Source organism: Spermophilus citellus (assembly GCF_964194105.1).
Source record: "Spermophilus citellus genome assembly, chromosome: 7".
NCBI lineage: Eukaryota > Metazoa > Chordata > Mammalia > Rodentia > Sciuridae > Spermophilus > Spermophilus citellus.
Genome location: NC_138188.1, coordinates 110,846,760 through 110,873,640, shown reverse-complemented (window position 1 = coordinate 110,873,640; position 26,881 = coordinate 110,846,760). Strand labels below are relative to the sequence as shown.

Sequence of the window (26,881 nt, the reverse complement as noted above, 5' to 3'; positions counted from 1 at the left end):
TGAGGAAATAAGATTTGTATTTTGATGGGAGATGCAGGAAATTTAGCAGAGTGCAGCGGAGTTGCAAAAAAGGAAAAAAAATACATATATATCTCTACGGACAGTTGGGTTCATTAGTAAAGATGGTGAAGCTGAGACGCAAAAAATCTATTACCTGCGGAAACTGGTGCTTCCTTTGAAAACTCGGAATTAACACCGAGTCTGTAAGGTTGGCCTCCGAGATAATGAGAGGAAGGCACCAGATGTTGCAAAAGGATGCGGCGAGCAGGCAGCAACTCAGGAGCCAACCCAAAAGCCCAGAGCGCTTCGGCGCGGGGAAAGTGCGCTTGCGCGGGCAGTCGCGACGGGGGCGAGAGGGGCGGAGCATGGGGGCGGTCAGTGAGCCTGCGCAAACCGCGCGGCGAGGTGGGGGAGGGCGGTCCGTGTGTGTCTGTGTTGTTGTTCGGCGGCGGCGGCGGCGGTGGCGGCGGTAAGATGGCTGCCCACGGGGGCTCCGCAGCTTCCTCGGCGCTGAAGGGGTTAATTCAGCAGTTCACCGCCATCACCGGTAAGAGACGCGGTTACCGGAAGGTGGAGAGTGGGGTCCGGGGCGGGCGGCGGGGCTGACCCTGGCTTCCACTTACCTTCGTGCATTGCTCCCTCGGGCTTTACCCATAGCTCGCGTCCCCCCTCCTGAGCAAGAGGCGACGACGACGTCGGGGTCTCGGGTTCAGGCGGGCGACAGCCCCCCCCCCCGCGCTCCCCAGTTCCTCGTTTTCGGGCTCCTAGCGATTTGGAGGGAGATCCCCACGCCCCCTGCCAGCCCAGACCGGGGGTTGGGCCGAGCCCGCCGGTCCCCGCCGGCCCGCGGACCTGGGAGCGGGAGGAGTGGGGGGCCGCACCCGGGCCACCGCCCTCCTTCTCCTTCATCACCTCTTGTGTGTGCAGCCCACAGACAAGGGGGTGCAGTGCATCCTTTCCCTCCTTCTGCCTTTTTCCCCTGGCCAAGTCATTCTCACCCCGGTCCCTTGCCTGCCCTCCCCTTTCTGGGCCCCTCGGAGCCTTCGCGGTGGCCCTGGCGTGTTCGGCCCTCCGGTTTTAACGGCGAGACCGGTGGGTTCGGCAGCGCCTTTACACATCCACGGGGGAACAAGCCGCCAGAAACTGGGGGTGTTGAGGAGTACCTTAGGGACTAAGGCTTTAAGAGAATAAAGAGGGGGAACCCCCCAGGCTTAATAGGGAAGGTCTGGAGAAATCCTGGGTGGCGTTTCCCACCTCCCCATAATAAAATATGTCATAAAGACCGAGACGATGGCACCTCAGCCTCCTGCTGATAAAATAGGGATGGCGACGGAAACTTCTTTGAGAGAAATCTATTTCTGGGTGTCAGTATCCCCGCAAACCTTAGGCCTAGGTTTTTCTTTCCCTTTGGACCCCTGCGAAGGGCACACGAAGATCCTCTTACCGCCTGGAGGAAAGGCCCTAAGCCATTCTGTGAATTCTCTACGTCTTGTTTCTCTCTGATGGTGCTGAACTTTTTTTGCATGAGTTATTAGAGGGCGGAGCAAATGATGAAGTTCTCTGTGGAGTGATTTGAGAGAAGAGTATTCCATGTGCCTGAGTTTAATTTTGCCGTTCTAGTTTGTCATTTCGGAAGGAGGTCAGAATGTTAGTTCCCTCTCTTAGCAGAGTCTATGCTTCTCTGGTAGTAATTTGTTAAATACAGAGACTGTTTCCACTGTTAATGGTCTTAGAATTTGACATGCAAGATCTGGTTAAGTAAAATTGTACGTTATTTTATCCATAAGGTTCTATGCAAGTTGCTGTTTTGTAATTAAAATTAGTTTTAATTTTTGCTCTGCAACTGTATATTCAATGTATTGTTATCTGTCTTGTGGCATGAAATATGACAAGAAGGTTGGCAAAGTAAAATTGGGATGAGGAGTGAAATGATAACTTCTCACAACATTTTGAAATCTTATAATTGGATTATTGTATTTAAGATGTAGATTTCCCAATGTCTGACCAAATCATTGTTACTGAAGAAAACTACAAAATTATTTTCTATATAATTAATATTACTGTGTTGTTTATTTAGAACAGTCTTTGTAGTGAATCACATAGAGAAGGGAATATCTGTTTCTTCTGTGTGTGGTATTGGACGGGTAGAATTGAACCCAGGGCCTGGCAAATTAATTAAGCCCTGTGTCACTGAACTACATCCTCAGCACTTTTAAATTTTATTTTTGAGTCAGGTTCTTGCTCAGTTGTCCAGACTGGCTTGGAACTTTCTATCCTCTTTCCTCCTAAGTAGGGGGATTACAGGCCTGTGCCACCATGCCCAGCTTCTTTATTTACGTTTCCTGGAGATGGTTTGAGATGCCATTTATTAATTTCAGTTTCTTTCTTTTTTTTAAATACTTATATTTTAGTTGTAGTTGGACACAATACCTTTATTTATTTTTATGTGGTGCTGAGGATGGAACCCAGGGCCTTGCACGTGCTAGGCAAGCGCTATACTGCTGAGCCACAACCTCAGCCCTAATTTCAGTTTCTTATGCAAAATACTACCCTTCAGAAATTCAGATTGTTTTATCCCACATTATTTCTTCTTATGAAATATATTTTTTTAAGATAACATACAAAAACTAAAGTGTGGTGGGAAAAATAGACTCACTTAATTGCTTTGATTCTATTTCTGTCTGTAAGTCTACAAGCTTGTTTCCTGTCCACTGGCCTTTGTATTGCTGGGTTAAGTTGAAGTCTTTCAGTAGACTGTAATTATCTGAAAGTCTACAGAAGGGAAATTTTTCTAGACTGTTTTTGATGAGAATTTTTCTTTGATGGGAATTGAACCCAGGTCCTCAACACATGCTAAGCACCAGCTCTAATTCAGATCTACACTCTCAGCCCTCCAAAGGTGAACATATCTTTTTTTCGGGGGTGGGGAGTTTGAAACCAGTACCTTAGGATGCTAAAAGTGTGCTCTGCCTTTGAGCGGCATATCTAGTGGTGTTGTGAATTTCTATTGATAATTTTTTGGATTCTTTTTTTAAGTTGTGGATGGACGTGATATCTTATTTATTTTTATGTGGTGCTGAGGATTGAACCCAGGGCCTCACGCGTGCAAGGCAAGAGACAAGCGCTCTACCACTGAGTTACATCCCCAGCCCTGGGATTGTTTTTATAACATAGTGATTAACCATTAGAAATACATGATTAAGGTGGGCAGGGTAGTATACAACTTAGTTCCAACTACTTGAAAGGCTGAGGCAGGAGGATCACTTGAGTACTGAAATTGAAGGCCAGCCTGGGCAGCATAGTAAGACCCTATCTCAAAATACATATACATAACATATAATCCCTCTGAACCTTTTTCATGTTCTTAAGAAGAAAATTTTGTGGGTAGGCATGGTGTGGATGCCTGTAATCTCAGTAACTTGTGAGGCTGAGGCAGGAGGATCTCAGGTTCAAAGCCAGCAACTTAGTCAGGTTCTAAGCTACATAGTGAGACCCTGACACAAAATTTAAAAAGGGATGGGGATGTGGCTCAGTGGTTAATTGCCCTGGGTTCAATCCCTATTACAAAAAGAAAAAAGAGAAAAAGGAATTTTGGATTTTTCTCCCAAAAGGTCAGTTCTCCTACATACGTTTTAAATTGTAGTGTTTGTGAATAATAAATATGAACCATTAATAAAAATGAATTGGTATTTATTGCTGGATGAATTAGACTGACGTTAAGAGCTTATACTCTAATTTCAAAAAGGTTTTTTGAGGTTCAGTATTCTGGTAAAAGCAAATGAGTTCTTCAAAATTGTGATTTTTTTTTTAATAGAAAGCGAAATTGAAAGATTTTTCATAAATCTTATTTCTCACTAGATAGAAACAAGTCTCTATAAAATAATATGGTGAGGTGGGGTGCTGTGGCCATGTCTGTAATCCCAGCAGCTCCAGAGGCTGAGGCAGAAGGATCCCAAGTTCAAAGCCAGCCTCAGCATTTAAGGAGGCACTTACGAATTCACTGAGACCTTGTCTCTAAATTTAAAAAAAGGGTGGGGGCTGGGGATATTGCTCAGTGGTTAAGCACCCCTGGGTTCAATCCTCAGTCAAAAATAGTAATGATAATAATAATATGGTGAATAATAAAGTAACAGCTGATTTTTTTAAATAAAAGATATATAACAATATGAAATAATTTTGAAAAAGGGAAGAACCTAATCTTTCATTCTCACAATAGCAATATTACCTATTTTACACATTGACTTCCAATTCTGGTTTTCATGCTTATTATTTTCATTGTGGTTCATAGTATTCAAAATATAGAATTCTGAAATATTCACTTAACATTATATCATAAACACTTTTCCAAAAAGATCAGACCTATAAGCAAGTGGTAAAGGGAATGATGTTCTTGCCTTCAGAGTTATCTAAAACTACATACAAAAACTGGTGCTGTTACTTTGTAGTCAAATGACATCTTAACAATATTACACATTTTGATCTCCAGTGATATTCATTATATGTGGCTTTGGATGATTGTCATTTGGTTTTCAGAAGTCATATCAATTCTCACAGCATGAAGAAAGAATATGCTGCTGGATCTGTTTCAGAAGAACAGTGTTTTTTTTAATATTTATTTTTTTAGTTTTAGTTGGACACAATATCTTTAATTTATTTATTCATTTTTGTGTGGTGCTGGGGATCGAACCCAGGGCCTTGCTCATGCTAGCTAGCTCTACTGCTGAGCCACAACCCCAGCCCAGAAGAACAGTTTTTAAAAATGTTTTGAATCATGGCAATTTCTCAACATCAACTTTGGGCTGACATTCAGCCCTACATATATAAAATATAAAATGTATAATCAGAATAATTAATGGAATGAGAGTGAGGGATACATAGACACTGTTATTTATTGCTGGAGGTAAAAATAACTAACAATCAGAAGGTAAGACAAATGTGAGAATAGAAAGTAGAGGCTGGGAAGAATATAAGATGTTAATAGGATAAAATTTCATAGAGCTTTGTACATGATAGGCATTCATATACTTCATGAAATTACAGAATCTTATTTGTAGAAGAGACCTCAGTTTAACCTTTTCTAAAGTAATTGAATAAATGGATTTTTAGAAATTAGAAACTGTGGGTAGTATTTGGCTTTGTGGCCAATTTCCATTCCTGTTGTTTAGTATGTTTTTCTTGGGCTAATATAAAAATGGATTTGACTTCTCTGTAACAGTAAGGTGTTCACACGTCTTATAGATTTTTTTAAATTAAAAAATTGTTTTAGGTGTTGTTGGACCTTTATTTTATTCATTTATTTATATGCAGTGCTGAGAATTGAATTCAGTGCCTCCATATGCTAGGCAAGCACTCTACTGCTGAGCCACAACCCCAGCCCAAGTTTTGTAGGTTTTAAAGGATAACTCTTGGAATTTTAAGAACCATTTCAAAAGGTGATTATGAAGTTTGAGAAAAAGTTAAGGGAGATACATTTTTTCTTTTTGGTACGAAGGATAAAAGTTAGGGGCACTTAACCACTGAACCGTGTCCCCAGCCCTTTTTTGTATTTTTATTCAGAGACAGGTTCTTACTGAATTGCTTAACACCTCTGTAAATTGCTGAGGCTGGCTTTGAACTCCCCAAACTCCTACTTCAGTCTCCCGAGCTGCTGGGATTACAGCATGCGCCACCATGCCTAGGGAGATAATGTTTTTGAGCTGTCAATAGATTCTTATTTAAGCATTCAGTATTTATTGGTAGACTATTATATGACAGGCATGGTTACAACCAAGTGTAAAACATAGTGTTATGATCAAAAAGCTTAAAGGTTAATGGGAATATAGACACATAAGTAGACATAGTAATACAGTGAATGAATAGTAAGGAGCTAATATGGGAACACAAAAGAGGGGGATCAAGAAAGATTTCCTTAGTCAGATATAGTGCGACATAACTATAATCCCAACTACTCAGGAGGCTGAGGCAGCAGGATTGCAAGTTAGGCTAGCCTGGACAGCTTAGTGAGATCCTGTCCCAGTGTAAAAAATACAAAAGCTAGGGATATAGCTCAATGGTAGAGCACCCTTGGGTGCAATCCTTAGTACTGGGGGCTTCCTAAAAGAAATAAGATTTGTTTTGTTTTTGGTAAAACAAAAACTCAGGGACGCTCAACCAGTGAGCCACACACCTATAACCTAAATTGTTTTTAGTTTGACGTTTTCTTTTTCTAGGATGTCTTAAATGGAATCATAGGATGTAACCTTTTGAATCTGGTTTCTTCCACTTAGCACATTTCATTTGAGATTCATTCACATTTTGTGGTATCAGTAGTTTCTCTCCTATTAATGGTGAATAGTATAACATTTTATGGTTATTTATTTGGTACTGGGGATTGAACCCAGAGGCACTTCATCACTGGGCTGCATCCCCACTTCTTTTTATTTTTTAAGAAGTTGTCTCACTAAGTGACTGAGGGCTTTGCTTAATTGCTGAGACTAGCCTTGAAATTTGGAATCATCCTGCCTCAGCCTCCTGAATCTCTGGATTTAGGTGTTCAACACCATACCTGGCTATTATATGGTTATATTAACTTTGTTTTATCCATCTATCAAATTAAGCACACTTGTATTGTTGCTAGTTTTGTGGAAATTATACATATACATAATAAGAAACTGCCAAATTGTTTTTCAGAGTCAGCCGTACCATTTTGCATTCCCTGGGCAGTGTAGAAGAGTTTCAGTTGTTCTGCATTCTTGCCAGCACTTGGTATCTTAGGGTATTCTTTTTTTTTTTTTTAAACCATTTTATTAAGTGTATAATAGAATCTCGTGGTTTTAATTTGGATTTCCTTAAGAGCTATTGCTTTGGGGCATTTTTTCATATGATAACTTACAATCTATAAATCTTTCAATCTTCAACTTTAAAAATTTTTTTTGTTGTTGTTGTAGATGGACAGCATGCCTTTATTTTATTTGTTTATTTTTATGTGGTGCTGAGGATTGAATCCAGTGCTTCTCACACATGCGAGGCAAGCGCTCTCCACTGAACTACGGCCCCAGCCTTCAATCTTCAACTTTTAATTATTAGGTTCAGCCGACATAAAGTTACTCCATAAGATTGCTATCAAAGTTTGCAAATACTTCCGCTGGGATTTCTGTTTTTTGTTTTATCATAGACCAGGGAGAGGAGCTCCACTCTTTGGGTAGCACTGGTCCAGGTAATGGCAGAACAAGGACCAGAACTTTCGTGCCTTTGTTCCCAGGCTTATGCATTTTCTACTATGTTACTACTTCCCAATCTCAGTAGTTTTGTAGTTTTTAAAAAATATTTTGTTAGTTATTGATGGATCTTTATTTTATTCATTTATTCGTACGCAGTGTTAAGAATTGAATCCCACTGTTTCACACATGCTAGGCACATGTGCTACCACTGAGCTACAACCCTTGCTAGGTAGTTTGGTTTTGATCCAGTGAATATTTGCTTTTTAAATCTAACCCCTAACTTGATCATGTCATTTCCCTGTACTTATAAATTTAGTGTTTTGTGTATATATTAATTTTTTTCTATTCTTGAAAACTTAAAAGCTTGCTAATTAAAGATCAATAAAGTTAAGGTTTCCACATATTTCTCACAGTTGTTACTCCCTTTCCTTTGTAGGTAGTTTAGTTTACTCTGTTATTATTGTTGGGGGAAATACAGAACAAGAAAGTAACTCCTTTGTGTCCCTTTCATTTCTATAAAGGAATTTAAAAAAATAAATCTGTGACTGCTACACTTTGCTTCCTTGATTGTAGTTAAGAGACATCCTCCTTTGACACTAACAGTAATGTAGTGAATAAGCATAAGGAACTATTAAAGTTTGGACTATACTGTCTCTTGACTCTTCTTGTGTTGGAGATAGGGACCACACCATAGATTTGGGACTGTTTCCTGTATCTAGCCATTAATGGAGAAAAGGGTGTAAAGGAGACAACAGCAAGGAAATGGCCACTCATAAATTGTGTGCCATAAGCTGAGTTAAATATGCCATTTGGTACCATTAGTAAGCTTAAAATAGATGGAAGAAAGAAAACTAAGGGATAAATAAAGAGATACATGTGGTGACTCACAGTATAGTGGGATTCCTGCCATAGATTATAGATTACTGAGTGAAATTAAGCTGTCCTGCTATTACCTATAAATTGGGAACTCAAAATAAGCTCATTTTCACAAGTTTAAGTCTGCAAACTTGCTTTATTAGGCTCTCCTTAAAATGTGTACTTTAATGATAAGATAGAAATCTAAATTCTTCATTCTGTTTATTTTTGTGGTCTAGGGATTAAACTCAGGACTTTATATTTGCTAGGCAAGTGCTTTACCATTGAACCAAAGCCTCAGAAGTCCAAATTCTTTATAACTGACCCATTACATTTATATTACTGGGACAGGGAGTATAACTTATTGGTAGAGCACCTGGCAAGGCCCTGGGTTTGATATCCAACCCTCCCCAACCCTCCAAATATTATCACCTTTGAGTATATAGGTAAAATTTGCCTTTAAGACTTCTAGACAGGGCTGCGGTTGTAGCTCAGTGGTAGAGCGCTTGCCTAGCACATGTGAGACACTGGGTTCGATCCTCAGTGCCACATAAAAATAAATAAAGGTATTGTGTATGTCTACAACTTAAAAAAAAAAAAGACTTCTAGACATTAAGAACTACTGTACTGGAGCCTTTAATTATATTTTGGTTTTCTTCTGTTTCTAAAACAATACACTAAGATGCCCAACAACTGTTAGACTATGAATGACTGATTATGCCAGAACAGATGATAAGATGGTTTCTCTTTAAGAAATGGTATACTTTGCTATATGAGCCTCTTTTCCAACACTGCCTTTCCTTAGTCTTGCCAAAGCTTAGCATATATTTTCTTTAAAAAAAAAAAAAAATCTTCAGCAGGGTCTAATGGCCTTTAGTCCCAGCTCCTAGGGAGACTGAGGTTGGAAGATCAAACCCCAGGCCTGGAGCATGATAGACAAGTGTTCTACCCCAGAGCCACATCCCTAGCCCAGCCCTTAGTATCTCTAAAAGATGAAAATTCTGTCAGATTGTCAACAGAGATATGATGGAGCCATATCTCATCTCTCAAGATGTGCTGCAGATTGCATAGGTTCTAGCATTACATGGTTAAAGGAGAATTATGGATAAGATGGCATAATGGTCTCTCCTCATCTTAATTTTGGACCCTGAGTATTGACATTCTGTGCCCCAAAATATCACAATTGTTATTTTGTTGCAGTTTTGTTATTTTTTTACTATCTTAAAATCATTCCCTGTGAGAATCCCTTTTTTAATAAATTCTATTTTGATATTTGGTTCTATAGAGCTTTACTTGTTATCCAGTTTTCTGCTGTTTTAGTCTGTCATACTGGAGTGGTCTTTAGTTGATACAGATTTCTTTGGTTCAGATCCCTTTCATGTATCATTTTATCCGTAACATTCACTTTTTAATATTCCCCTCCCTCCTGCCCCAATAGTGGGGGTTGAGCTCAGGAGTGCAGTTGCTGAGATTATAAGCATGGGCCACTGTGTCCAGCTGGGGTTTTTTTTGTTGTTGTTCATTTGTGTTTTTAATGAGTGTTTAACATGAATGAAACACAGGTTCATAGCATCAGATGAGTAAGAAAAATAAAAAAATTCCGCTATCTTACTTTGTTTACTATCTGACAAAATGTGGTGCTCCATAAGCTACATGTATATATTCACTCTACCACGCGGCCTGCGCAGTGGTTTCATTAATGAGGTTCTGGCATTAAGTTAGTTAGAAGAGATCAAAATAAAACACACAGACAGTACCTTATTTTATATTGCTAGGTCCGAGACGGCTCGCCTCCCTGTTTCCCTGCCTCCAGCCGCCCAGCAGGGCAGCGAGGATTACTCTGGGCTAGCAGGAGAGAGAGAGAGCGAACACGCGGGGGAGTAGCCTTTTATTTGGGGGGACAAGAGATTCAGGGGAGAATTCCATCCAATGAAGGTTGAGGGGGGGGCTGCACTCCAAGGTCAGGGTCAGTGATTGGGTCTCCAGGGTCAGTGGTTACGCACACCCCCACACGGATGGGCTCTCTCATCAGGAAAGGGTCGGGATAACTCTGACACAGCCAGAGTGCCTCAGGCCCTTAACGGGAGTCACCCAATCACGTGTCAGAATGGCTCCCCACAATTCACATTTTATACCTGATGTTTTTCATTTGTTGTTTAGGTGTAGCTTGTGTACCATATAACCTTGGACAGTCTATATTTATTACAAGCTTATTAATGCTTTGTCAATTAAGAGTTGTGCTGGGTTCTTTCATTATCAGTTTTTCTTAATCTCTACAAGTTCTTTATGAAGTTGGTGATTACCCATTTTATAACTGAGGAATCTCAGGACTAGAGAAACTAGTAATTTGCTCAAAGTCACATAGCTAGTCAAAGACAGAACTAGGATTTAAACTCAGGTTTATCTAAGCAGTTTCCAGGCTCTTTAATACCTATACTGTACTCTTTAAACTGTATTCAGAAGGTATTATTACTAGGCATAGGACTGGACAGAAGCAAAATTTTGTTGTTTTAACTGCTAGGTACTCAAGTGTCTTTTTGATGCCCTAAATTAATCCTTTGTGGCACTTAATTTAGGTGTTACGTCTTCCAAAGGCACTTGAGATGCTAAAGCTACTTTAAGCTATTAAATTTCTTCTTTTTTTTTTAAAGAAAGAGTGAGAGAGAGTGAGAAAGAGGGAGAGAGAGAGAGAACTTTAATATTTATTTTTCAGTATTTTGGCGGACACAGCATCTTTGTCTGTATGTGGTGCTGAGGATCGAACCCGGGCCGCACGCATGCCAGGCGAGCGCACTACCGCTTGAGCCACATCCCCAGCCCCTAAATTTCTTCTTCAAATCCATATTCTCTATATATCAAACCCTAATTCATTATTACTAGCTTTTAGGAAGGAGCAGTATGATTGGATTAAGTCACATAGTGAAATGATTGATACATTTTTTTTTAAATTTATTTTTTAGGTGTAGGTGGACACAACACAATGCCTTTATTTTTATGTGGTGCTGAGAATCGAACCTGGGTCCCCATGGTGCTAAGCGAGCACTCTACTGCTGAGCCACAATCCCAGCCCTGATTGATACATTTTTAACTCTTCAATAAGTGCTTGTATTTTAAATAAAACGTTTATCCTAGTTAATGTCTTAATTGGCAATATTTTAAGGAACATAATAAAGTGAAGAAAAAAATAGGCAGTTAAGGAAGGCTTTTGAAATAGATCAAATGGTTGACAGGTCAATTTGCCTGAAGATTAGCTTAACAAGTTCCTGATTTTCCTGGTATCATTTCACTTCAATGGCACTGGCATTGGAGTTTAGGTAGGAGGAGGGTGGCAGAATGGGTGACAGTGACAGTTTTTATGCATTGGTCATTTTTATTGAATTTTTTATCAACAAATAAATTTCAAAATGAGAGCAAACAGTATTAAACGTTATTATAGCAGTGCCATCAGCATGTTCTTTGTGCATTTTGTGGTGCTTTAGTGCTGTGTGAGCACTTAGACAAGAGCCAAAATAGTATAAATGAGCCAGTCAGTCATCTAAAAGAGTTAAGAATCTGAAGATACTATGAGAAACTGGTTTTAAGAGTTCGTGGTAGGAAGATGTTAATGCTTCATCTCTCTGCTAGAACAGATAGCCAGAGTAGTCTACTTTTAGAAATGTTTTAACTTTCAGAAGCTGCTGTGCAGCTAAGTAAATTTAAGTGGCAGAGTACAGTAGTCCCTAAACTATTTTTTTTGGGGGGGGGGAGTACTGGGGATTGAACCAGGTGCTTTACCACTGAGCCACATTCCCAGCTCTTTTATTTTTTATTTGAGACAGGGTCTCACTAAATTGCTTAGGGCCTTGTTAAGTTGCTGAGGCTGGCCTCCTGCCTTGTTAAGTTGCTGAGGCTGGCCTCCTGCCCCAGCCTCCTAGATTGCTGGGATTGTAGTACTACACCAGGCTAGACACTGAACTTTTAGGTTAGCATTTAAGAAGTACAACATAGTATAATTGGAGACGTTGTTAAAAACATTAGGAAAGCACTGAAACAAAGCCTTACATTTTATGAGTAAGGATATGGGAAGCACATAAATCTTGAGATTGCTTATCAAAATTGTGCTGTCTGCCCCTAAGAATTTGTATTTAATTACCTAACATAGGTTGGTTAATGGGATATTAGAACTCTTTTTTTTTTTTTTAAAAATCCATTTATTTTTAATTTTAGGTAGACACAATATCTTTATTTTACATTTATGTGGTGCTGAGGATCGAACCCAGTGCCTCATGCATGCTAGGCGAGCACTCTACCGCTTAACCACAACCCCAGCCCCGGGATATTAGAACTCTTTTTCCTCAGAAAGTTTATGGTTTTGTTTTAAGATTTCTCTTTCCTTCTTCCTTCTCCCTCCTCCATCCCTCCCTACCTTCCCTCCTTCTTTTCCTGGAGATCAAACCCAGGGTCTCAAACAAAGCTAAGCATAATCTCTGCCATTGTGCCCAGATAAGAGATTTCATTTTGTACAGTGTTTTCTGAAGGTGAGAATGTAAATTTGTTCATACTACAACTTGAGTACTTTTGGTTTTGGCCAGTCCAGTAAGTTTTTAGTTTGTAAGATAGAAGAGCTAGCAGAGACAAGAATAGAGATTAAGACACCAAAAGAAGGTATATACCCATTCCTGTACCTACTTTAGGGTGAGGTGAGGAGGAAGGTCCAGAACTTAACAGAAAGCTGGGTATTTTGTATGTTGTCAGGAAAAATGACTGATACCACTATCCAAATCATGCAGTTAATGGCTTTGTGAAGTACTACCAAGGGACCTACCTAGTTCAAGTAGACTGTTGTGGCTAGAGGAAACAGTATAGACTTAAGAGCAGAGGGATATAAAATAGGAGAGGTAAATAAAGGTCAGATTTTGTATGCAATTTAAGATTAACTTTTCTAATTAGCAATGTAAAACTGTTAAAGTAGGGGAGACAATCAAACTTTTAGTTATTTTGTAGTGTAGAAAATATATCAGTGAAGAGTATGACCAAGAGCAGTTAGGTGCAGTAGTTCTTGAAAGGATGTGTAAGACTGTTCTTGAAATAGATGTTAGACTGTAGCAATGTGCAAAGAGAAGAGGTTGGGTAGGAGTGGTATTAATTAGGTGAAGCTTCAGAATTTATTGGTCGACTAATGACACGTTCACGTTTAAGGGAGAGAGAAGAGAAGAAAGTTTCTCAAATTGAATAATATATGAACACTTTTCAAGGAAAAATCTCCTTGGTTCTGTGTAGCCTAAATTATCACACGTGCCCACATGTAAGAGATCCCAAATATGTGTCTAGTGTTTTTGTTTTTCCTCTGTTCTCACACAGTAGTCAATACAGAAGACCTCTTTGTGAACAGAGTGAGGATTTCTCCTTACCAGCAAGCAATCAGTTTTATAGCTGCCTGCATCAGGCTTGTCTTCTAATTCAGTTCTGACACTAAATACCTGGAGACAGTGTTAGATCCCACAAGTTGAGGCTCAGTCCCCAAGACTGCCCTGTCTTCTTTAGATGCCAGTTGCAAGCCCAGGTTGTTTTTACCTATCTGCTTTTGACTGACTATATATATGCCCCCCTTTTCTGATTGAATTAATTTGTCCCAGCAGCAGACAGAATGCAAACACTTACCTTTCCCAGTAAAGGATTATTTCAAAGGGTTCAGATAAAGAGATGCATAAGTGTTGATGCATAAGTGATGTATGAGTGTTGAACTTCTCAGCCCTCTCTGTGTACACCACCCTCCAAGTATCTCACTTATTTGGCTATGCAGAATGTCTCTGAACCCTGTCTTCTGTTTTTGTTTTTTGTTTTTTTTTTAAATGGAGACTTCATTACATATGTGTGATTAAGTCCTTGATAAGTGAGGATCATTTTAACTTTCAGTCCTTCCTTCCCTGGAGGTTTGATGGGACTCTCAGTCCTCTATCACACCTTGATCTTTGGGGTAAGCAGCCCCCATCCTGAAGCTACCTTGGGGCTGCCAGCCATTAGCCAGATCAGTTGCATATCAAAAGACCCTCATCACCAAAGATTCCAAGAACTTTAGAAATTTTATGCCAGAAAAGAGAGAGAAGACCAAATATATGTATATATAATTGTTTGTTATTGTTTATTTAAACTTTGGGTTTTTAATCCCAGAAGAAAACAATGGAAGAAAAAGAGATTTGATCTCCTGGGAAGAGTCTCTGGGACTCAAGTCATTCTATTCCTTCTTTTCCTTGAAGATCCTTTAGAGATCCTCCTTTGCAGGATGGGCGAATATGTCCTTCTGCAGGTTTGATAGCTATCCAGGAGAAAAATATTCTAATTCTCCAATCCTGTCACATGTCATGTCGTGCCACCATTGTTTGAAGAAGGAAAGGAGAGCCGAATGTCAAGTCAGGCTGAGGCAGGGGGATCACTCAGGCAACCTAGAGAATCCTTGCCTTTAAACAAGCAAGCAAAAAGAGAGGTTCCCACAGCAAATAAAGTAAGGAAAGGAAAGCAAGCAACATCTCCCACCCCCATTAAAAAAGAATCAAAAGGAAAAGGAAAGACAGTGGAGAGGAAAAGAGCCATTCATCTATCAGCTACAAGGGATTGTAGCTAGTTCAAGACATCCCAAATATATTTTTAACAAATTAAATGTATTTCTTCAATTCCCCCCAAAAATGTTTGTTTTTTTAATATTTTTGTTTTCTATTCAAGATACTCAACAAAATTTACTGTTTTAAGAATTTTAAGTGTAAATTTCAGTGGTATTAAATACATTAACAATGTGAAGTTATCACTACTGTCCATCTCCATAACTATTTCTGTTGTAAAACTAAAACTCAATACCAGTTAAACAAAAAATTTCCATTCTTCATCCCCCTTCCCCTAACCCTTGGCAACTGCCATTCTACTTCTTGTCTCTCTAATTTTGACTACTCTTAAGTACCTCACATAAATGGAATCAGTATTTGTCTTTGTGCAACTGCTTATTTCACTTAGCATAATGTCATCAAAGTTCATCTGTGTTGTAGCATGTCAGAATTGTATAGACTGCATTTTACTTATCCATTCTTCTGTCAGTGGACAGTTGGGTTGCTTCCATGTTTTAGCTACTATGAATAATGGTGCTTGAAAGTGGATATACAAGGTGGTGCACTCTTGTAATCCCAGCAGTTTGGCAGGCAGAGGCAGGAGGATGGCAAGGGGGGGCGGTGACGAGCAACTTGTGTACATTGATACAGCAGGAGTGGGAGCCGTTTATTGTAGGACAGGAGGGGTATAGATACATTCCACACAGCTTATCTTAATTAACATAAACTAGTTATAGCAGTCAACCAATAAGGAATCTCCACACTTAATGGCTCGATGGCGTTACTTCACAAAACAATCCCTCTGGCAAAATGCCAGGCGCCATCTTGACTTGTTTAGAGACCCTAACAGGCCCTAACTTAGCAAGACCTTGTCTCAAAATACAAAATAAAGAGGGCTGGAGATGTGGCTAAGTGGGTAAGCATCCTTGGGTTCAATCCCTGGTATCAAAAAGAAACAAAAATGGTGAGGAGAGTGGGCCGGGTTGGGGGGGGGGAGAAAATACAAATATTTGAGAGATCTTGCTTTTGGTTCTTTTGGGTATATCCCTAGAGATTAAAGTTTTAGACATATGGTAATTTTACTTTAAAGTTTTTTTAGGTGCTGACATAGTGTTTTTCATGATGACAGTACCATTTTACAGCCCAACAGTATTACACTAAGTTTCTGGTGTTTTTCTTTTTTTAACAACCTCCCCCACACTCTTTGTTTTCTTTGATAGTAACCATCCTAGTGGGTGTGAGGTGGTACCAAAAAAGGTTTTGGGACAACCTAAGTATGTACATTTCTAAGACTAAAGTGAAATGATTAGATGCTTTTTGAGGGGTAATATGTTATTTATCGATTTAACATTAAATTGCACAGTATTGTATATTGGTGCTTTTTTCCACTCAAGTTTCATGAAATAAATGTATTCTTTTTCTATTTTCATTTACATCTCAGGTTTATGACTTTATCATTTACCTGAAACATTGTAGCTATTCAGTATCACCTGACAATTTTTGGAGCATGCTGTTTTTTACTTGTCTTTACATTGTTTGAGATATAACCACTTAAAAATTTGTATGTGATGCTTTTACTGAAAATTTTGTCTTAAGCCTATTTATCCCAAGTGCCCGTTTGCTATTTGTTATTTTCATGTAACTATATTGTTTTATGAGTTTAATTTAAATCATAAATATATTTACAAAATATATGCATATAAATTTAAGTACAAAATTTAAGATATAGAAAGATTGCCAGTGGTTCTGGCTCCTCTTTCCCCTACGTTACCAGTGCATAAGCAGGGATCCCCAGGGTGTCCTGGCCCAGGTTCTTGGTATCCTGAAAAAAGACTTGAGAGAAGTGAGACATTGGCAAGAAAAAACAAAGGTTTATTGAAAGCGAAATTTCAATAAACTCTGGGCGAGTATAGTGGACCGAGCTACATAGTAGCTCAAGGCCGTATCCTACACAGTGGGGCTTGCTTTTATTAAGCTGTGCTAGTGTGTTAGGTGGGTGGAGGTCCCTAAGGGGTAGTAAGCTCTCTTCTACTTTTTTTATCCCTTACTCATGCTGTGACTCATACCTAACACTGGTATATTATGTCTCGAGCTAAAACACTATGAGTAGCTCTAAGTGAATTAGACGTTGATCATACATAAGCACAAACATAAAGCTAGGTGCTGGGTATACAAGCACAAGAAAACCATTCCTTGTGTTTAGAAGCTTCTACTTTGTCAGAGAAACCAGAAAGTAAACCAGCATTTACTGCTTAGCAGTACATCATTGATATACCACAACAGTATAGGGTTGGGAACCAGGAGGTATTTTAGCACATACGTTGACAAGTAACACTTCTGGTGCTTCTCAGCATGGGCCTGAATGGGGAAAGGGCATTCCAAGCATGTAGCTTAAGTTTGACTATAGTAAAATTGTATAGGATAGAGAAAAGAAAGGCAATGCCAGAGAAATAAGCTGAGATCTCATCATAAAGCACTTTCCAGATCATAAAGACTTTGGAATTTATACTGTAAGTGTCAGGAGAGAACCATTAAGGAATTTTAAAACAGGGTGTGTGGCAGGTAGATGATAGAACCATACTTGTTATTTTGGAATACATGTTGTCAGCAAGGTGGAAGATAGAATGATGATCAGTTTGGATCCTGTTATAATCAAGTATGAAGTGTTAAGGACTTGATCTAAACCCATATTCGTAGTAGTAAATTGAAAATAAATGAGAGGTACAGAAGTAGAGTCAGCACTTCAATTTTTCACAGCAAGGCTAAAGGGCTGGCAAGAGGCTCAAAATGAAGTATAATTGGAATTGCAGATAGTAGCTTTAATACAAGCCTTCACCTTGGTGGAATCTGCCCAAATTGAATGATTTTGAATTTCCTTTTTTATAGCTAAATAGGGCACAAGAAACAAAGTTCAGGACCTTCCAACGGAAAAGATTTTAAAAGATCACTCCCCTTCATGAAGCTGAGATTTTAATGTTTCACCCATGCTGGGGTGAGGGTGCATTTATAGGGACAGATATATCTAACAAGGGTTGTTGGATGATAACATTTTCCATGTGGTCTTGAAAAGCTTCCAAATCAAGAATATATGAAGTGTTTGCGTGTTTAGTAGTACTACCTGTGGGGACTTTGCAAAGTCTATGAAATCCTCTTAGGAGGGATGAGCTTTCAACCCAGTATTCAAAAATCTTCAGATTAAAATTCCAAGGCACACGAGATCAGTTTAAAAAAAAAAAATCACAAATCTTGAAGAAACCATGGCACACAGTAAAAACCAGGAGAAACAGAAAGACATTGACCCATAGAGACTGCAGAAATTTTATATTGTGTCTCAGTAACAATATTTGTTTGATTAATATGCTTGAAGAAATGAAAGCTTGAATGGAAAAATTAAGGTTTTCTGAAAGATGACCAAGTATATAAGGAAATAGAAATAGAACTTATAAAAAATTAAATTGAATTAAATAGATAGATTGGCACAGCTAAAGAGAGAATGTGAAATGGGAGATAGCTTTTGTAGTTAGTAACCATGAATGCAGCATAGAATGATAAAGAGACAATAACCAAATGAAAGAAAGGTTGAGTGAAGAGTTCTAATAATTTAATTGGCATTCTAGAAGGAAATATGGTTTGAGGGGTAAGGCAATAGTCAATTAAGTGACTGAATAATTTTTTTTTTTTGGAGCTTTATCAATACATGTTTATTCTCCTGCTTGCTCCTAAATCGCTCACAGATGACTGAAGAATTTTTAGAATTGATAAAAGATAATCCATAAGTGGTGGAAATCCACTGAATCCCAAGGAGTATAAATAAAATTAGTCCCAACAAATCACAGTGAAAGACAGGAAACAGGTCACAGTCACAGAAATCTTAAAAATGGCTATTTCCTTTAGTCTGACAGCTGATTTTTCATTAGGAACAACAGAAGCCAGAGGACATTGGAATGTTGTTTTCAGTGTACTTAGCTGTCAGCTTTGCAGTGACGTACCTAGTAAAGCCATCTTTCAGGAATGACAGTAAAATAGATATTTTCAGACAAAAACTTAGAAGAGCATTTACTACCAACAGAAAGAAATTCTAAGGGACATGATTCAGATAGTGGCCACAATATATTAAATCAAATGGATGTTCGAAATTACATTCTGTTATCGGGTATTTATGTTGTTTCCAATTTTTCATTTTTAACTGAAGCTACTCTGGACATATATAGACAAGTTTATGCATATACATTTTTCATAGATTTAATTTTTTTGACTAGATGTCCATATTACATTACTAAGTCAAAAAAGGAGTATTTTTGATCATTAGTACTTGTTGTAGAATTGTTTTCTTAAAGGTTTTCACTAATTTACATTTAATTTTAACAGACTGTGCAGATTTATTTATACATCAGTGTAAGGACCAATATTAAATGATAGATTCTTATTTCTTATCAGATTTTGGTTTAGTTATATATCTTAGACAAAAATGACCCGTCTCACTTTTTTCTTGCTTTCATATTAAAAATGCTTTGTAACAAGCAGATGCTAACTAAAATGCATTCCTTTTAACAGAAAAATATTTCTAACTTTATAGAATGATGTAGTTTTTTATTTTTCTTTATCTTTTTTTAATGACCTAAGTATATATTTATTAACAAATATATACTTAGGTCATTTAAAGAAATAGCGAAGGAATGCTTTATTTAGTTTTCGATTTAGTATAAAAGATGAGTATTTTAATGCTGCTATATTATTTTCTAGTTCTGTATATTTCATACTAGCTAGCCAACAGTGTAAAAATGAACTTATTTAAAAACGAAAGGATTATTAATTTGCTTGGCAGTTCTGTATTTTAACAGAAGCTGAATGAAAGAAGGTATCTTTAAAGCTTTTTTATCCCCTGTCCTTTTGCTATTTCAGGTGCAAGTGAAAGTGTAGGAAAACATATGCTTGAAGCCTGCAACAATAATCTGGAGATGGCAGTCACTATGTTTTTGGATGGTGGAGGAATCGCTGAAGAGCCCAGTACCAGTTCAGCAAGCGTCTCCACTGTCAGACCACATACAGAGTATGAATTTATTTTTTATTGTTAAGAGCTATCCTTTGCCTAAGTTAACTAGTTGCATTTTTATCAAAGTTAGGTCATTTTCTGGTCTTGAAAAAAAATTAAGGTTGGAAGCCTCATAAAAAAGTATAAAGTGAAAATTTTTGTATTTATATACCTTGAATTCTCTGGAGCACTGTCATGTCTGTTTTTAAATTCTCTCTCAGTCAGACTTCATGGGCTCCACATGAAGTCCTGGAGGCCAGCAGTGGCATGGTGGAGAGTGAAGCTGCATGATTAGGATTGGCTTGTGGCCAGAGGCAAGGCTTGAATGCCTTACAATAGCCAAAGGGGGAGGAAGAACTTAATAGAACAGCATTATTGCCCACATTGCTAAGCAGGGCCATAGCAATTTTTCTGAGCCACATAGCAGTTAAGCTAAGATACAGAAATCCAGTAAAGTTCATATTTCCCAATTCTAGATTTTCTTTTCTTTTTTTTTAAAGAGAGAGTGAGAGAGGAGAGAGAGAGAGAGAATTTTTTAATATTTATTTTTTAGTTTTCAGTGGACACAATATCTTTGTTTGTATGTGGTGCTGAGGATCGAACCCGGGCCGCACGCATGCCAGGCGAGCGCGCTGCCGCTTGAGCCACATCCCCAGCCCCTCTAGATTTTATTAATTGTCCCAGGAATGTGAGTTGCCGTGAAAAATTTTTAAAAACTAATTCTGGTCTGCGGGTATAGTTCAGTGGTAGAGTGTATGCTTAGCATTCATGAGACCCTAGGTTTAATCCCTAGCACTTAAAAAAAAAAAGTTAATTTACTTTGAAAAAAGGACAAATAATTTTGGTTACCTTAAATAGTTATATGTAGTTAATCATTAAAAGCATTCTCAGCTTATTGAGCTATAATAAATAGAGAATAGTAATAATGGTGAAGAGATTTGGTGGTTTTGCTCTTTACAATTAATACCATGAGAGTTTGAAATAAATACCTGTTGGGCAGAATTTCAACTGTCTTTGGAAAATATTAGGCCTGAACCTTGCTCAAAGGAAAGGCCCTTTTTTTTTTTTAAAGTTGTAGATGGACACAATACCTTTATTTTATTTATTTCTTTTTATGTGGTACTGAGGATCAGACCCACTGGCTCTCATGTGCAAGGCAAGAGCTTTTTACCCAGGGCTTTGTCCATGGTAGGCAAGCACTTTACCACTGAGGTACACCTCAACCCCCTTTTAAAAATTTTGAGACAGAGTCTCACTAATTTGCCCAGGCTGGCCTTGAATTTGGGATTCTTCGACCACAGTCTCCCTAGTAGCTGGGATTACAGGTTTATGCCACCATTCTTGGTGGAAAGCCATTGATTTTTTTTTTTTTTTTGGCTTTGAATTTGCCATCCTCCTGCCTCTGCCTCCCAAGCTGCTGGGCTTATAGGCATATGCCACCACGTCTGGCGAGCCTTTTTTTTTTTTTTTTTAAAGCAAGCAGCAGGTTTATTGCAAAAGTGATAGGGATAGACTTTATTTGAAGAGAAGGGGCCCCAGAGCTGGGAATCCCAAGCCATTGATTTTTGAGACAAAATTTAAAAATCCTCAAGTGAGACTTTAATATTCCTTTTTATAGCATTCATTATATATAAGATTCAAGAAGAATCCTCTTAAATATGAAGAGGCAAAATACTAGTATTTTATTTTTACTAAATTAGAGATAAATTTAAAAACCAGATTATATACAGGCATAATTGCCTCTTTTGTTGAACTAGTTCCATATTAATACAGTATTGTTTCCACATGAAGTGTGGGCCTTAAGGATCATTATAATTATAACATTTTTTTCATGTTAATGTTGGCCATTTATTTCAAGTGTGATATTTCATTCTCCACCATGGCTCAGATTTTTAATGGGAATCAATATGAAAACATGATTTAGTTTATAGAAACATGAATAGTAGATGGAGTTGATTTAGGGGCACATATCTGCCCTTCTCATTATATAAAATGTATTTTTTAAATTGTGCTTTAAAAATAAATACATTTTTTGAGGTTCTGGGCATTGAACCCAGGGGTGCTGTACCACTGAATTCTACATGATGAATTATTAATATACCCTGTGGAAGTGAACTTTGAAGAGAATTGACTTTCAAAAGATATGTAATTATATCTTCTGTTTGGGTCTATTTAGTAAGTAACCCAAGATTACTTACTAAATAGACTAAATATAACCCAAGATTATACCTGTATTAGTCTCCTTTGTAATTTAACATAAAACTCATTGTCGATTTATTTGATCTCACTTTAATATATCCTTGTGATTTAATTATCTGTCATTTTATGTAATGTGATAGTACTTCTGTTAGGCCTGTTTTACCATTTTTGGTCTGTTTTGGGGGGTAAATCCTGAATTTTTTCCTGTAAAAATTTGATGGGAAGCTGAGAAGGGGTGGGAAATATTTTTTTATTTTTTATTTTTATATTTGTTCTTTTTTTTTTTTTTTTTTAAGAGAGAGAGAGAGAGGATTTTATTTATTTTTTAGTTTTTTTCGGCGGACACAACATCTTTGTTTGTATGTGGTGCTGAGGATCGAACCCGGGCTGCACGCATGCCAGGCGAGCGTGCTACCGCTTGAGCCATATCTCCAGCCCTATATTTGTTCTTTATAAGATATTTATAAGACAGTCTTTATAAGACTGTCTCTATGCAAGGAATTTTATTCTAGTTCATCTCTGTGAAAATCAACTAAAACACATTTATCATGATTACTGTGGTTCCTAAAAGTCACTAAGTCTGGGGTTCATTTTACCTAATTTAAATGTATTCACAATAATTAGTTCGAAGGTATTAGAAAACAGTTTTCATTTGATATTTTCCTACTTTTTTAATAGAGAAGAAGTTCGTGCCCCAATTCCTCAAAAGCAGGAAATATTGGTGGAACCAGAACCTTTGTTTGGTGGTAAGTTCAGTTTTTTCCCCTTTAATTGATTTTGTTGTTGTCTCTAGGATTTTAATGTAAAAACCAAGAAATATGAAGGCTTGTTCAGGGTGTTACTTAAGTGTTGTAAAAAAAAAAAAATTATTTTTGGTATCAGGGATTGAACCCAGGGTCTCTTATTATCACCAAGCCACATCTTCAGCCCTTTTTTTAATGTTTCATTTTGAGACAGCAAATACATATTGTACATATTAAGAACAGCAATGTAGAGAAATAGTTTGTAACTTGAGAGCAAGAGACACGTAAAGTTTTGTACAATAGAAGAAAAGAAATAAGTTGTGAGAAGATGAAGAAAATTATATTAACCAAATCTTTTGACCTGAAAAAGCACCTTAGTTGAGAGTTTTTTTTTTTAATTTTTTTTTTTTTGTTTTAATTAGTTACACATGACAGTACAATGATCTTGACATATCATATATTTGAAGTTGAGAGTTTTTTAAAGATAGACTTTTAACTTGGCAGTCTTTTATAGAGTTTACTATACCAAGAAATAAAAATGCAGTTGTCTTATGTCTACAGAGAGTTGATTCTAGGAGACTCTCCCTCACACCTTCTTCTGTAGATACCAAAATTCATGGTTGCGCAAGTCTCTGAATAAAATGGCTTAATATTTGCATATAATCTATGCATGTCCTCCTGTATACTTTATATAGTTTCTAATTTACTTATAATATCCCATATAATGTAAATGCTTTGCAAATAGTTGTTGCATTATTTAGGGAATAGAGACACTAAAGTCTTTATGTGTTCAGTATGGAATCATTTACTTTTTCTCTCAAATTTTTCTCCCAGTGTTGATCTGCAGACATGAAACTTGCATATATGGATGTGTGTGTATGAATATTTCTAGATTCAGAAATAAATAAAGTTGGGGGGAAATGTTGAAATCAGAATACTATAATAATCCTTTCTGAACTATTCAGGTCAGCCAGTCATTGTGCTGTTATTATATCAGATATAATAATATGTTGTTCATATTTTTCCATACAAATGCTATGAACTGATTTTGGAGCTGAAGAATAATGTTCTTAGAAGCTTTATCTTCTCTTTATTTAAAGGAATAGGCAAGATCTTTGAGTGGTAAAACCGTAGGAAATGAATTTTTGTCTTGCTGTTGAATAGAGGCAAACAGGATTTCATTTAAAACCACACTTTTTTCTTCTTCTAGAATGACATACACTCAGGAGGGAGAGTGACTTTATACAGTTAAAAAGTCAGTCTTGTCATTATTAGGTCTTCTTATAACTTGACTAGGGTCTTTGCAGAAATGTTTTCTTCTTAGGACAGGTATTGGTTTAAAGCACGGTTTTAAAGGGTGATCTGGGAGTTCTTAATGCCCTTTTAGGGGGTCTGCAAAGTTAAAACTATTTTTATAATAATGCTAAGAAGTTGTTTGTCCTTTTCACCAGAGTGACATTTGAATTGATGGTTTAGAAGCAGTGTGGAATGCTGGGTCAGACTGTCAGCATCTTAGTTATTAGGGCAGTGGCACCAAACTGTATCACTAGTCATAGACTTCTTCACAGTCAAATGCTCAATTTACAAAATAATTAAAAAGGCAGTTTTCTTTTATAATTTTTTTTTTTGTTGTTGTTGTTCTAGGGATTGAACTTAGGGGCACTTAACCATTGAGCCACATCCCTAGCCCTATTTTATATTTTATTTAGAGACAGGTTCTCACTGAGTTGCTTAGTGCCTTGCTTTTGCTGAGGCTGGCTTTGTACTCATGATCCTCCTGTCTCAGCCTTCCGAGCCTCTGGGATTATAGGCATGCACCACCGTGCCCGACTGTCTTTTGTAATATTCTTGATGAAGCCTAAAAAGGATTATTTTCATTAAGTCTTTACTTGTGAATATACATTTTCAAAATACTCTGAAATAGGATGTGTATGTAGAATACACTTTTGCATGCTGAAAGTACTGTGGTTGTCATAATCCGAAATACTTGTACAGTTATTTGAGTTGAAATTAGCAACTTTTTGCTGACAGTATAATTAGATTTGGGGACTTGGCAGACAAGAGTGAGGGATGAGGATATAGCTCAGTTGATAGAGTGCTTGCCTCTCATGCACAAGGCCCTGGGTTCAATCCTCAACACCACAAGGAAAAAAAAGAAAATGAAGAGTGAACTTGTTACTTCAAGATAACTGATAATACTTATTATCAGTGATCTTTTTTAAAAAAATATTTATTCATTTATGTGGTGCTGAGGATCGAACCCAGTGCCTCACACATGCTAGGCAAGTGCTCTACCACTGAGCTACAGCCACAATCCTATCAGTGATTTTTAAAGAGTTTTCAAGTAAAATCAGAATTTTAGAAAAATTGAATCCACTATTGTAAGCTTAATACCTCCCCAGTACTTAAAGACTTTTTTCTCAAATCAGTAGTAACATTAACAGATTTTTTAAAAAATATTTTTTAGTTGTAACTGGACACAATACCCATATTTATTTATTTTTTATGTGGTGCTAAGAGGATTGAACCTAGTGCCTCATATGTGCCAGACAAGTCCTCTAACCCCAGCCCTTAACAGATATTTTATTGGTTAGTTTGTTGGTTTTTTGATATTGTAATGAAATGGTCCATATTTGGAATGTTGACTTAGGTCAGTGAATAAGTACTGTTAAATGACCAATACATGATATTATAAAATATTATGCACTGGTAAGATTAATTCATACTTCAAGATGGATTGTATTAGATATTTATTGCTGTATAACAGATTGCTCCAAAATTAAACTACTGAAAACAAATATTTTGTTATATCACAGTTTCTGTGGGTCAAGAATCCAAGCATAACTTAGTTGGGTGCCTTTGGTTAGGGTCCCTAATCAAGGTGTCTGCTGGCTATAAGTCATCTCAAAGCTTGAATGGAGGAGGATCTCCTTTAACACTCTTGGTTAGCAATATAACTTCTTTATCACAGAGCAAATGAGAGTCAGAGAGGACTGCCCAAGACAGAAGCTACTGTCTTTTTGGAAATGCCATGCCATGCCATCTCTTCTGCTACATTCTATTTGATACCACCAATAATCAGGGTATTCACATATAGATTATAAATAATGGGAGAAAGGGATGTATGTGTAAGTTTTGTGTTGCTATAGCAAAGTACTTGGGATAATCAATTTAAAAATAGGAAGGGTTTATTTTGGATCACAGTTTTGGAGTTTCAGTCGACAAATGTCACTGTTTTTGGTCCAGGGACAAAGCAGAAGAACATAATGGTGGGAGCACCTGGAGGAAGAAGCAGCTCACATCGTGGCAGTCAGGAAGCAAAAAGAGGAAGAGACTGGCATCCTCCTTTAAGGGCATACTTTTAAAGGCCTAACTTCCTCCTGCTAGGCTTCATGTCTCAAGTACTCCACCACCTCCCAATAGCATCATGAAGTGGGAACCAAACGTTTCATACATGGGCCTTTTGAAAGGCAGTTAATGAAGCCCTAGTAAGGGATAATTGGGGTTCATTTTAGAGACTGCCTGCCACCTAGAATAATGGATTTTAATAGGACAAAATATGAAAAGCTCATTAATAAGATTTTAGGTTTCATGCTGCAACAAACCTTTAAGAAATTACTACTTAAAAGACCCAGAATTCCCACAGCAGTTCTAAGCCAAAAAAGCAATGCTGGAAGCATCACAATACCCGACTTCAAGTCATATTACAGAGCTATTGTAACAAAAACTGTATGGTACTAGCATAACAACAGACACAGAGACATACCACACAGATAATAGTCATCTGATCCTTGACAAAAGCGCTAAAAATATACATTTGAGAAAAGACAGCATTTTTGTTTTAAATAAGTTCTTTTTAAATATCTTTATTTTGTTTGTTTCTTTTTTATGTGGTGTTGTGGATCAAACCCAGTGCCTCACATGTGCAAGGCAAGCATTCTGCCACTGAGCCACAACTCTAACCCAAAAAGACAGCATTTTTAACAAATGGTGCTGGGAAAACTGGTTATCCCTATATAGAAGAATGAGACTATACATATCTCTCACTTTACACAAAAATGAACTCAAAATGATCAAGGACCTAGGAATTAGACTAGAAACTAAGCAACTCCTAGAAGAAAATGTAGGGTCAACACTCCATATAGGTACAGGCATTGACTTTCTCAAGCTTAGGAAATAATGCCAGGAGTTAATGAATGGGATGGAATCAAATTAAAAAGCTTCTGCACAGCACACAATTAAAAATGTGAAGAGAGAATCTACAGAATGGGAGAAAAT

General features: G+C 37.5%; 1 protein-coding gene across 1 annotated transcript in view; it reads left to right on the top strand.

The window, feature by feature from the left end:
• Window positions 1-249: 249 nt before the first annotated feature.
• Window positions 250-26,881, top strand: part of UBXN7 (UBX domain protein 7) — a 57,178-nt gene continuing 30,546 nt past the window's right edge. The window contains exons 1-3 of the mRNA XM_081302004.1: window positions 250-547; window positions 19,532-19,679; window positions 22,539-22,606. Of these exons, the coding sequence (XP_081158130.1) occupies window positions 256-547; window positions 19,532-19,679; window positions 22,539-22,606 (508 nt within the window). The 5' untranslated portion in view covers window positions 250-255. The remainder of the gene's footprint in view (window positions 548-19,531; window positions 19,680-22,538; window positions 22,607-26,881) is intronic.